Source organism: Sipha flava, unplaced genomic scaffold (assembly GCF_003268045.1).
Source record: "Sipha flava isolate LNK unplaced genomic scaffold, YSA_version1 79_pilon_pilon, whole genome shotgun sequence".
Classification (NCBI taxonomy): Eukaryota; Metazoa; Arthropoda; class Insecta; order Hemiptera; family Aphididae; genus Sipha; species Sipha flava.
Window position 1 is genome coordinate 957,853 of NW_020273620.1, and position 14,552 is coordinate 972,404.

At 27.1% G+C, this 14,552-nt stretch overlaps 1 protein-coding gene across 1 annotated transcript; it reads right to left on the minus strand.

Moving 5' to 3' along the window:
- Positions 1-668: 668 nt before the first annotated feature.
- On the minus strand, positions 669-5,809 carry LOC112692981 (protein O-mannosyl-transferase 2). Its single transcript, XM_025567826.1, has 17 exons — positions 5,507-5,809; positions 4,251-4,340; positions 4,076-4,160; positions 3,905-4,009; positions 3,728-3,836; positions 3,562-3,670; positions 3,339-3,498; positions 3,079-3,268; positions 2,891-3,000; positions 2,610-2,816; positions 2,355-2,506; positions 2,178-2,266; positions 1,914-2,062; positions 1,682-1,832; positions 1,465-1,611; positions 1,234-1,345; positions 669-864 (listed from the first exon to the last, which is right to left on the minus strand). Exons 1-17 carry the CDS (start codon positions 5,569-5,571, stop codon positions 759-761), a joined length of 2,136 nt encoding a protein of 711 aa, XP_025423611.1. The 5' UTR covers positions 5,572-5,809; the 3' UTR covers positions 669-758.
- Positions 5,810-14,552: the final 8,743 nt, after the last annotated feature.

The window sequence follows — 14,552 nt, forward strand, 5'->3', positions numbered from 1 at the left end:
TAGATGAATTTTTATTTTGAAAATGGTTGTACTTTAAAATATTATAATACTTCAGGCTAAGCTTTTATTTATATATTAATAACTTTTAGTATTGAATTTGTATTATATATGTGTATGCATAAATAATTTTAAACTTTTTTGTATCAAATTTTGGCGAATTTTAATTAATTAAATTATAAAATTTCATAAAATAGAAAAGTTTACATATTGATAATTATTTTATCGTTAAACTAAGAATTTTTAATCAAACTCAATGACAAACCCAAGCTGATATTTCCTATTTTATCATCACTTCTCCCACTCTAAAGTAATTTTACATATATTTACACATTAATATTTATTAAAATTTAACTCTTACTGTTTTTGTGAATTTTATGTTTATAAAATATAATTCTTATTGATTTTCTTAATTTTGAGCTTTTACTTCACAATATTTGGTATATTTTCGAAATATTTTTATTATTTCTAACTTTATTTGCAATCATGATTTTGTTTTACCATTTTAGTAAATAAATAAATATTGAATACTTCAGCTACACTATAAATAATTACAATTTCATACAAAATTAAATTTTTAAATTTAATAAAATACAGCATAAAAAATACAACCATTGAATCCAATAATAAAATAATATAAAATTTAGACAACAATACATAAAAATATTTGTAAAAATAATACTGTTAAAAAATTGTAGGTTTACAATAAATATAAATTAAGTATATTAAAAAAGTTGCAGTCTTGTGTAAGTAGCATTGTTCTAGAATTCCCATGAATCAAGCCAACGTAATCCAAACATTGTACTGTTTTGTTCAGTCGATAATGGTCCTGACATACCGTAAGCAAGAGGAGAATATAAATAAAAACTGAAAAAAAATTTTAACTTAACTAAATACATTTGCTCATCTTTAAAAATGGTCACATGCATACATATGAATCAATGCTCGAATACAAAGTTTTTAGATGAATAAATGAAAAGTACATAAAATGTACATTAGTATTAAAATTAAATTAAATTAGTACAAAAATTGTATTTAAAATTACTTTAATATTATACAAAGACTGAATTTGTAAATTAATTCATATTTCACATTTTATTATGATGCTAAAATGTTAATTGAGCATATTAGAATAAAAAAATATAGATATAGAATATCAAAAAATATAAGATCCAGGATTCTAGGACTGAATATGTGTGCACTTAAATGAAATATGAAGTAATTAATTTAAATTACCTATAAACAACTGTTGAGTATATAATTCCCATAAGCACATCATAAATAGTTTTCCGTAAAAGGGTTGGTCTGGAAGTCTTAATAGTTTGTAATAAGTAGCTGATTGTAACGCCTTGAAATAATTTTAGTTAACAAAATTTTAGTTTATATTTTTGTAATATGTGATAGTTAAATATTCTCTATAAGCAAATCAAAAAGATTAAAATATTATTTTTTTTATTTTACACTAACCTGTTAACATTGAACTATACAAAAAGGCTGAAAAATAGTGATGAAAGTACAAGACTCTTCCCATAGCATAAAATGGTATATAGTGCAAACACCATCCAATAAATAACCAATTACTAGTGGTCAATAATATTTTATCAGAGTCCTCAACTGCAATTTTAAAAACATGTAGGTAATAATTTATATTATAACTATAAATAGTAACATTAATTATTCTTACCAGCAGTATTTTCACTATTCCTGCGTTTATTTACAATAGCTCTATAAATTGAAATACAATTAAATAGCACCATAAAAAATATATTTCCCCACCATATAACTGGATTTCCAAGCAAATAAATTTTATAATTGTTACCAGAAAAGAATTGTCCCTGCAAGTTAAAATTGTGTGTTATAACAACATTAAAATAATACTAAAAAACACTTTGAATTTATATTTAAACAAAACAAACCTTATAGTTAATAGGCCATTGCCATGGTTTAGATGTAACTTCTCCTTCTTTGGGTTTTAAACCAGCATTTCCTTGAAACATTACAGCATGAGATTCAATAAATCTGGCAAAGAAATTTGGAGAATATACTTCAAAACTGACATTTGGGACTAAAAATTGTAATAAATATATCATAACACTTTATTTTATTATTATTAGATCATTTGATAAAAATGTAATGATTTAAAGAAATTTTGAAATTTCATTAATAATAATTTTACATACGTTTTGGATTTATATTATCCTCAACATTCCAAAAAGAATTTGTGTCTCTCAGATTTGGACTACATGTAACCTCATGCTGTTCAAATGCCCTAAAAATAAAATAAATCAAGCACATAAAAATAAAAACAAAATATCTACCGATAAAAGTCGTGTTATAGTATAGAAATATTAAAGTACCATTTCGGTAATTGTTTATTGCTTGTAGTCAGTACACAATGCTGAAGAACATGAACTAATTTAATTTTACTAATTACAGCTGAAACCAAAGAACCATCTATACCACCATCAACAAACACTCTCCATACATCATTGTAATCACCAGTACCATTCTATGAACATAATATAATAATTGACTAATGAAATAATTTATATATTAAAATGATTTTTTTAAGCAAATAGTAAGCAATAATGGTAATCATTTAATGCTAATACCTCTCCATAACCAGTAACTTGATAATGTTTTTTTGTTATTGGAGCCGGTTCACGATGTGAATGCAAATTTCGTCTAGTTGGAACATGTTCTAGTCTAATCATATCTCCATGTTTTACAAATCTTACAGTATCATTTAACTGTTCATCATTATTGTAAAGTTTAACCAACCACCGATTGTTTTCATCTTTGTGTGCATAGGTAGTTATCTATATTCAAACAAAAAAATATTAATCCGATGTATTTTTATTGCTATAAATTGTAATATAATATTTTTACTAACTTGTTGTTGCCTGGCACCAACATTTTCTGGATAAAGATGCCAATGTGAATGTAAATATCCGCCACCAGTTCTATGATTTTTTAAAGTTACTATTGCTCCAAATGCTACATCTATACAATATATAAAAAATAGTTATTTTTGTGGTTTTTAAAAAAACTGTAGATGTATGAAAATTAAAATTATACGACCTTTTGGCATACTAGCGTTATGCAGGGAATTCCCTTGCAATTTTGATTGAAAAGCCGAACTATAGAATCCATCACCATTACCACTTTTATTGAGTATAACAAGGTGTACATAAAAAAATCCTACATACACTGTTATTGGTAAGATAATGAGACAAATAAATCTTGCAACAAAATGTTTCACTGTGTAGCTCTACATTAAAAGTAAAATAATAATATTATTTATAATAATATTAAACATTCAGAATGATTACAAATATTACAATAGGTTTTGAAAGTTTTCCAAGTATAAACCATATATCAGCTATTGTCATCAATCCAATAAAAGTTACTTGAAATAATCCAACAAATTTAACACTCACACAGCAGGCCATGGTTACACCAGTAAATATTAACCAAAACCACCAGTTAACACTGAAGTCACTAAAAAAATAAATCAATATTTTTAAATAAATAAGAACACAAACATAAAACTTTATAACTTACGATGCTGTTAGAGATCGAAACTTGCAAATTCCAACAAATGATGCCAACATGAAGAACAATAGTATAGGGTCCAGTAAAATATATTGAGTTAATGTTAATGTTCCAACATCTGAATTAATAACAGTCTAAAGTTATAATTATACAAATTAAGCTTGTAAATATTTACCGAATAAAACTAAAGTTGATGATAAAGTTGCAGCATTTAATGAATGTGTCATTTCCCAAATAGAAATAAAAGTAAATGGTATTAATGCTCCACCTAAAATTGAGCAAAACTGGAAAAAAGATATGTTTTTTTAAAAAAAAAAAAAACTTATAATTTTTATAACAGTTTTTTCAAAACCTCTCTCATTCCAACATAATTGACGCCTTCATATTTGTCACCAGGTTTTTCAAATGGAAAGCTACCATTATATCCTGTTAAAACTCCAGATAAAGCAATCAACATCTAAAAATGTAAGGAATTAAAATTATAGTGGATTGGTTTATATTATAAAACAAAATAAGTACTTACTTTACCCAGTGGAGGATGTACATCAAAAAAAAATGTTCTATTTATGTACCAACTACCCATTTTTCCAAAATGTGTTTCATCCCAACTAAACAATAAAAATAAAAATAAAAATAAATTACTTTTGGCATAATTCCGTTTCATTGCATGATCTAAAATTTAAAACAAAAATACTTACCAAACGTGATCTGGCTCTTTCACTTTATATAATCGGGTTCCAAATGAAATAATAGTTACTACTATAAGCAATATCCACCATGATGAATCTCTAAAAAAAAAATAAAACAAACATTTTTTAAATTTAGAATTAAAATGAGTATAAAATATTAAGATTTGATACTTCAAAATTGTTTGAACTATTTAATGATTTAAATTTTTATTTATAATTATGTACTATAAGATGCATAACATACTTAATCAGTAAGGAATAAGAAAAGTAAAAATAAGAAAAATTATAAATGCCTAGTAAACAATTTTTTTTCCAACTATGCTTTGACTTAATTTTCTTGATTATTTGAATTATTTATTTATTTATAAATATTTTCATCATAAAACAATTGAGAAAAAATAATAAAAGAATTTTATTTTTAAGAACAGAAAATATTTTTTTTTATAACGGTAAAAGCAAAAATTGATTCAGAAATAACTAATCAGTTTTTTTTTTAACTCATCTATAAAATCAATAAACAATTAGGTTTATACTCAGAGCCAATCCAAACTAAATTTTGCTGCTAAAAAACAATAATACAGTTGATTTGAGTTTGACAGAATTTAAAATTAAATAACTTTAAATGAGGAGTAAAAAATATAATTAGGTCAAAGGCTCATATTGGTATGTAATTTTACAATCAACCTGTAATGAAAACAATTATGTTGAGTATTAATTTAATCAATAATGTTTGTTTACAAATTACTGGATACATATACATATAAGTAGGGTTGTCAGTTTTTGTAATCTCTAAACTGAGACATATAATTAAATTACTTTTTTTATTTGTTTTCTGAAGTAATGCTCATATAGAAATAAAAATAAGTATACCCATTTTTGATTTAAATATTAATCACCTTATTCAAAGATTTATTATTATTGTATACAAGCAAGCTGATTAGATTTAATCATTTAGACAATATAAAACAATTATATCATAATTTGAGGATATAGTATACAATAATTTACTGTTTTATTGTTAAATGTTATTTTCTCTCAGCTTCTATTGGCTGGAACGAATGACAAGCCTAGGTAAATAAGAGTTATTGGTCGAAGAATCCGCTACGCATTGGAGTGTTGACGCATTGAACAGCATTGTCCATACTCAGATAGGTGAATTAATGAAAAACTAATGCGAAAAGGAAAAGTGCGTGGCGTATAAGTGGATGTATATCACCATCAAGGCGACCACCGAACAGCGCAGGGAAACGACGAAGACTATTTACCTTTTGGTCTTGTCCATTGTCGACGGAGGGACAGCGGTTTTTGCGGGTGATGACGCTCTTGCCATGGTTTGCGCACCTCGGCTAATCAACGTTGCTTGACGGTCGTCACGTGTAGGTATGAGTCGGCTACTAAGTAGGCTGTCGAATCCTACAAGACACGAACATTTCGGTAGACCCCGGACATTTCGTGGTGCTCGGATGGTTTTCAAATCGTCATCGATCGCGACATACTGATAACAGCATAACGGTACTCGGTGAAACGTCACAAGAGGATTGCGGGACCAACGCGAGATATTTTTCGGAGTTGGTTATCACGGATTTCTTATCATCTTAGGGTTTGCTACCATTAAAAATAATATTCATTATTGCAAATTGTAATACGCTATTTCATTTTCATTTCGTGAGGTCTCTTTTCAATACTCTAAATATATTTATTATATAATATTCCACTGCCCTCCGTGAGTTCATGCGCCCGTTCATCATTGGCAGACTTACCCGAAGACGTCTGTGTGGTCCTGAAGACTAGCCTGCACTTGATGCAAACATCCAAGCAGCGTCAAAAAGCGTCAGGAACGCTTTAGTGAACATGATATATGTCATCTTGTCCTCTAAGGAGGTGAAGAACGCGAAGCCGAAAGATACAGGGCATCCATGAACGCGACTTTCAGGCTGATGGGTTTTGGATACCGGGCCGTGAATAACTGGGCCACAACAGGAGTCTAGATCGTCTAGTTCTGGACACCGAGTCGAGAAAAAGCCATATTCAAAATTATAAATCGCCTTAAGCAATCTTGTAAATATATTGTGAGGCCATCGAGATCCCCACCGGATGCTCCTAGGCAACTAAGGTGTATTGGTTGGAATATAAATGGAACAATTGTAACGTGTAATTATCTTTATCAATAAACGATAGGGACTAAGTGTGCAATAATGTGATAAACGGCTCCCGATCGGTTCTCGGTTCAACCATGTAAAAAAATAAATGTATATTTATTATATGTACAAGGTAGTTAACAGTTGTTATGATTGTTGGTTTTCAATTTTAATATATTAGGTATTTATCGTGTACACTTCTAGACTATTTAATAGAGAGCTCTAGTTAGAGTGACTTGTTGCGTACCAAGTTGTTATATTCAACTCAACAATATTAATGCCGGATATAAAATAGAATTATAATACTAACTATTATTTACTTTAAACAAATGTTTTTAATATTTCACAATACTATATTCAACAATTAATCTTCAATAATACAAATAAACTGACGTCAAAGATGTATCTCTACTGCATAGCTGGATTGTCTTTGAATAGTGACTGCCCCAGTTAGGTTAGGTTAAGTTAGTTCAACCCCCTTATATATTGGTTGCAAAAATTTACAAAGTATTGGTATTTTTAAAGAAATTACCTATCAGTAGGAAAAATCAAATATTTTATTTATTATCTTTTTTAAGTTCACATTGAAGAATATCCAATTTCCTTTCTTGTATTTTAGATAAATTATTTGTAGGTGGGTACTTTTTGGAACTATTATTAATATACTTAAATCAAAACATATTTTTTGTCCCAACCTCAACAATCATTTTCCAGAATAACAATAATTATTATCAACAAAAATTTTATAAGTTCTGTATGCTTAAAAAAAAAAAAAAATGTTAGCTTCTAAGACTATTGGAATTATTTGTTTAACTCTTGAACATATATGTTCTGTTTAAAACTTAATTTCTTACCTAATTAAAATTATTTTTAATAAGCCTAGATTACATTGTTCTAACTAATTTTATTCTGAGTTTAAATTTTAACTTTTATTCAAAATTATGAACAGGTTTTATTATGTATGTATAAAGTTATTATTTAGTAAATTTTGGCTAACATATTGTATTAATTAAAATATTAAAAAAAAATTATAGTTTTATTATATTATTTAATCATTCTACATTTGGGCATATTCTAATAATAAAATTAATTTCTTTATTTATCTTTATTATAATATACTTATTTAGTTATAATCTATACTGTTTTAAGCTCTTAAAAATATTATACTCTTACTTTTTTTGTTAGATTTGTTAGATATATGTAATATTTTACAACCTATTATATCTGCATTTTTGATTCTGAGCCCTAAGGAAAATAATATAATGAAACCATAACAGAACATTAAAAAAAAAAAAAAATATATTCATCTCAATAAATTATAAATTATTAAAAAAAATTAAATTAAATTAAAAAAGTTTTAAATTGTATTTTTAAAACTGTATATTAATGATTTTTAAATTATGTTTTTATTTTCTTATAATTAAAATAATATAAGTATCTGGTATTTCTATCTTTTTTCATATTTCACTAGAAACAAATAGATATGATGACAACTGTTTTATAATTATATGGCAATACTTTATTTTTTAATAAATGAGTGTTTTAAAAGGTTGCATTTTATAAAACTTTTTTATTATTTTTTTACATAATTGACATAATTGCTAAGCTCAAAAGCCGAATAAAAATAATATTATTGTAATCGTTTTCTAATATTGTATTAAATTTAAAATAATAAAGAATAATTTAACTAACAATAAATTTATTTACATATATTGTAAGAGATGTGGTGTTGTATTAATTAATTTTATTTTTACTTTGAGATAGGATCCCCAGGTAAGTATTTTGTTTAAAACGATACCATGATATTTCATATTTTCAAATTATTTTAATAAAGTTTATGGTATTTATAAGCACTCAAAATCTTCCAAAAGTATTCTTTTTTTTTCCGGAAGGGATTAATACTTAGTTCAAAATTTCTTTTAAAAAAATTTGGTTTTACTATTATACAAATCATTTTTAAAAACATAAACTGATCTACTAGACCTTTTTCACATATTTTCTTGAGGTTTTTTCGAGATCAATGGTACTTTTCATGTAATATTAGATTGAAACAAGTTTAAAAAGTGAATGAACACTTAGAATTGGTTTTTCGATGGAAATCTTACAATAGTTTTATGTTTAAAAGAACAACAGAGAAATACTAGTCACCTATCCTTGCATCTTAACCGACCTAGAAGTCTCGCCTTTTTTTATATTTTTTTAAAAATCTTAGACCATTGAAAGCACAAGATATAAAGCATAACGAAGATTGATAATTTAAATTTACTTAAATACTAAGATTCTTACAATTTTTTTTTTACAATGGTTTAAGCTATTTGAGTCTATGTAGCATAATACAGGGTGGCGGAACAAAAACGACACATTTTGAGATAAGCGTAACTTTGAGAGGGGACATCGCACAATATTGCCGAACGTCTCATTGTGTAGTACGTGACAGGAAGTTTAGTTGCAATGCCGCAGTGGAATATTTAACATAATTAACGCAATTTAGTGTGCGCATGTTGGAAATTTTACAAGACCAATTTGCACTTTTCATGACATCGGACGAGGCTCATTTTCATTTAGATGGCTACGTTAATAAACAAAATTGCAGATATTGGGCACATGGTAATTCAATACAATTCCACCAACAGCCAATTTACAGTGAAAAAGTTACAGTTTGGTGTGCATTGTCAAAATTTGGAATAATTGGGCCTAATTTTTTTGAAAATGAAAGAGACCAGACAGTGACGGTGAATTCTGAGCGTTAGGTTGCTATGCTCCAAGATTATTTATTTCTTTACTTAGAGGAAAATGAAATAGACACTGAAAATATATGGTTTCAACAAGATGGTGCCACTGCACACACAGCGAGAATTTCCAAAGTTCTCATGCATACTAAATTTCCCGGACGTCTGGTCTCTCAAAACGGTGACGTTCCATGGCCAACTCGCTCCTTGCGACTTCTTCCTGTGGGGTTATTTGAAGTCAAAAGTTTATGTAAATAAGCCACGAACATTAGCTGTTTTACGAGATTCAATCAGAAGTGAGATCAATTACAATGGAAATGTTGGAGAAAGTGATGACAAACTTTGGTAAGCGCCTCCAAGAATGCGTCACCATGCACGGATGCCATTTATCAGACATTCTATTTCACACATAAGTTTTTTTCATTTTTAATAAAAACTTCCCGACATTTACTAAACTTGGGTTTTTTTTTCATCTCAATGACTCAAAAATTAAAAGTGTGGCGTTAATTTCAAATGTGGTCGTTTTTGCTCTGCCACTCTGTATAAAAATATGTTCAAGTAGAGAAATGAGAATATAATAAAATACATATATTGTAAATTTAAAGACAGTAATTATTTACAATATGACTGTCTATGGCAGTGGTTTTTAACCAGTGTACCGCGATAAATCTATAAATTGTTTTATACGAGTAAGTATGTATTTACTAATATTACTATTGATATTCAATGAAAACTGATCGAAGTAATCGTAGATACATATAATACTATTTATTGAAAGTATGCCCATCGCAGCCGTCTCAATCGATCGATTGTAATAATATATTTCACAATAATTAACCCTCTAATAGAGTAGATTATAAATATATAAAATATGGTTCCCATATTATATCGATTGGTGTGCCGCGAAAATTTTGTTGGAGATGAAGTTCGCTCATTGAGTAGCACTCCACGAGTGTGCCGCACCATCAAAAAGATTTAAAACCACTGATTTATGGCTTATTTTACTCAGCGAGGAAAGTTGGCTTTTGACCGATAAACTCCAACAATTCTAGTAGGTAATAGTTATAAATACACTAATTTGATTATCTCAATATAAACGATATTGTTATTATGTATTTGGCGGATTATTGAGTGGCATATTAGGGCAACACATTTTTATTAATTCATTTTTTTTTTTTTTTTTAGTTCATGCTATAGCATCAACAACTTAGGTTAAAGAAAAAAAACAGCTTAAAATATTAATAAAAAAAAAAAAAAAAAAAAAATAAAAACAAAAACTTCATAATATCGTCGAGATACCATGTATAATATTATATTGGCCCGTAATAAAAACAATTAATTACTCATATTAAAAAATATAAAAATTCACGCAGATACTATTCGTATGGTAGGTAACTAACCATATACTAACAACACAATAGTGGTTTTAATTATTTTGATTTTCAAATCAGTGTTAACGAAATTTAAAATATACTGAACATTGTTATTCAAGGCATTTTTTTCTCATCAAAATCGTGGTAAGATATAAAACCCTTACAACAATTGTTATTTTTGTTATTATTTATTCTTTCGAAAAGATAATAGGCCCCAATGAACAGGTTGTTGAACCCATAAGTTCATGATTTACAGTATTTTATAATTAAGTACCTATACGTTCATATCAATACAGTTTATATTTTAATTATCTTAGATTTATAAATATATAAAATATAGCTAATTGTAACTACAATTTAGGTAACAATTATTATTATAAAAAACTTACAGTTTAATAAAATATATTATGTAATAAATTAAATTAAAGATAGGTATAAAATATTTAAAATTTTATATTTTGTTCATGCTGCAGCCAATTACTATTTTTTTTAAACTAATTAAAGATATTTTGATTTCTACTGGTAGCATATTATATATTTTTAGTCTTATATATTGGCAAATAACCTAACTAAGAATTACCCAAAAATAACTCAAAAAACCCAAAAAAAATTATCAGCAATGTCGAGCAAAGAAAACTAAAAACGTTTCTAGATAAAGATAAATGATAAAATACTGTTTATCTGGATAAAAAAAAAAAAGATAAAATTGTTTTTATTTATTAATTAATCTACACTTTTTTTTTTATAAATTTATGCTTAAAAAATAATACTAAATTAAAATTAACTTAACTTTGATCTAATAGGTACCTCCAATATAAATAATGAACAAAAAATATTTATATTGTGTACGTTTTTGTAAGTACTTAGTTTAAAAAAAAAAAATTCTTTGTAGGTATATTATAATTTTATAAAACAGTTAATTAAAATTTTTATAGTACTTATTATGGAGTAATATTTATGGTTATAATATTTTAAAGTTAATTCAACCATTATCTGTATTATTTAATTATCTTTCTTAGGAATCAAATATTGTAAGAGTAGGTAACTAGAAAGTATAAATTGAATAGTATTTACTAAATATGTAAATAATTCTTAAAAATAATACTTATAAGCACACTTTAAATAATATATCTAAACATATACTGCAATAACACAACTTTTAAAATAATAGAAATTAATTATAAATTTAATAAATCAATAATATTAATAAAGTTTTCATTAATTTTAAATTTTTATTAGTTTTTAATTTTCAATTTGTTGAATTTTTTGATTAAATATACTCGTATTTATTTATCTGGATGAATTTCGTTATATTACTTAAGAATTCATCAAAGATAATTTATCAGATAATTAACTTTGCTTATTATCTTTATATGATAAACAATAATTATTATTTATCTAGATAATTTATTTAGATAATACTCAACACCGATCATCAGCGTAACAGACTAGTTTTCCATGTACCTTTAAGTCGTTTATTTGGTTAATTTGTATATTAAAATAGGATGAGAGAAAGATTGGTACTTCGAGATAATCCACATAAAGTTTGTTTTTCTAGACATAAAGAGTTATTTACTTGAACTTAATGTTTCTTATTTTTTAAATACGAGCTTAATAGATTAATAAATCTTAGGTTGGTCCTCTGATACCAAAATTGTGAAAATGATGTAATAATATACAATTTTTATAAGTGTCAAATGCTTTTGCTAAATCTATGTAGAAAGTTACATATTTTTTTTTTTTTTACTCAAATGCATTATATATATATATACTTTTTGATGAATCAACTATAGTTCTAAATTTAAAATTGACTGAATAAGAGTCACTTTAATATTAATAAATAATACATTTTTTTATTATTCTTAAAAATGCATAAAACTATTTATAATTTTTTATTATTAGTTACTTTTTGAATATTTGTACGTATTTTTTTTTTTTTATAAATGTTATAAACAAGACTAACATAATATGGATATTAAATTATTTATTAAAAATCGAGGAGGTATCTGCGTTTAGACTAGTGATGAACGTAAAATCACGTCGCCGTTACTTTGTCACCGTGACAACAGGGTTGTTGTTAGTCACTGCGACAGTTGCAAAAATTAATGGTTACTAGTGACTTTGGTGACTCTCCTGGTTACCTGGGATTACCATTAAAGTATTAAACAATAAACACTGATCAGTGGCACTGCTGGCGCTTGAGACTGGTTATCAGTTTTTCATTATCAATTTCTAAGCCAGAAATAAGTAACTTTAATAGAAAAAGCCTTGTATTGTATTGGGAAAATGAATTGTTACTATTACTTCCCTAACTAACGATCGGGGTTTGATACCCTCTCACTGAAAAAAGTTCTCGTTGTTTCCCTGTTGAGGTGAATTTACACTCGTTGTACCGGCTTGCGTACACTAAACAGTCAGTCCATATGTCTGTCCGGAGTACTTCGGGCAACTCACATAGCCGTTCGGCATCCATCTTTCGTTTTAGAAAGAATGACAGGAGGGAGGATACATCATCTTGATACATTAATTTTGTTTTACTTTTTAACAATTAGGTTGAAAATAAACTAATATAATATACTGTATTCTTGTAGTCTGTTTAGCAGTTACGTGATTTTATGAGCATCATTAAATTTATTATTGGTTACTGAGTAACTTAAATATATATTATGCAAAACAAGTAGTGACCTGTCATCAAAGCCAAAGCAAAAATAGTACACCAGACAAAATCAAATTTTGCCGCCTCTAAAAAAAAAAAAAAATTGAGCTCTTATTTTAACTTAGCCCCTCCCCTATTTTTTATGTGACATATTTACTTAAAAACTTTTTTTTATTTTATGGATAAAATTATATGTAAAAAGACTTAAAAATGATTTCTGTTACTATTACTCAAAACCCATCACTACCACGACTATCGGATTTGTGATTATTTATATTTTTTGAATAATTGAATATGCCCAGCGTAGGCCGTAATATAAAATAATATAATAACTTTAGACAATAATATTTTATTATATAGGTAAGTGGTTTTTTCGAATGAATTCATTTAAATATTTTTCTTATAAAACACCAATAGAACTAAAAAAATGTTTGGTCAATTTTGAAAATTGATTACTAAAGTGCCGCTCTAGGCAAGTGCCTAGCTCGCCTATACCTTGAGCCGGCCTTGCCTGTCACCATTAAAAGTCATTGTCACCCATGTCACAGTGACCAAATTTTGTCACTGTTAACCATCTATAGTTCGGACCGAGTGCTCTGTCTAGGGTGTTGGGAATATTGAGTTTGTAGAGTTCAGTGACGCAACCAGGGGGGGGTCCCCGGGTCCGGACCCCCACCTCCTTGAACCGTGTCATATCTTTCTAAAATGATAATGACTGGCAAAATTGAATAATTAATTCGAAGATTGATTTAAGAAATTCCACATCTGAAAGAAGATGCAATGGATTAGCTACTCTTAATGTCCACTACGAAGTTAGTGTAACACCTGAAGAAGTAATACAACATTTAAGCTATACAAAACATTGCTTAGATTTCAATTTATAATCTTGTACATACCATTTACCTTTTTTTTTACATAATACATTTAATTATCATTCAGTTTTACATTATAATTACAATATTTACATTAATCAAACTATAAAATAATAATTAAATTTGCTAGCTACTTTAAAATAATTATATTTTTAGAACCCTCCTTCCCCCCTTAAAAAAAATCCTGGTTGCGCCACTGGTTGAGTTCCTCTGTGTGCTGGAAGCGTTTTTTAAGGATATGGTTGACTGATAATTCGATACCGCAGGTAGTGCACATAGTTTTTTTCATATTTTGCCACGAGGTATCCATGTGTTAGTTAAGTGTGTCCAATGCGGAATCTGTTTAATATTAATTTTTCTCTTCTTTTTGTGAGGAAGTTAGGCCAACTGGAGATAGAGTTTTTAATTTTTCTGAATTTGGTATTTTGTATAAGCCAGTGTATTTGTTATTTGATTTTAATCAGTTCTTTAATTTGGGGATATCTGTGTATTTTATTGCTTTCTTAGTTTCTTAATCTGTCTTTTCGTTGTCTTTTTATAACT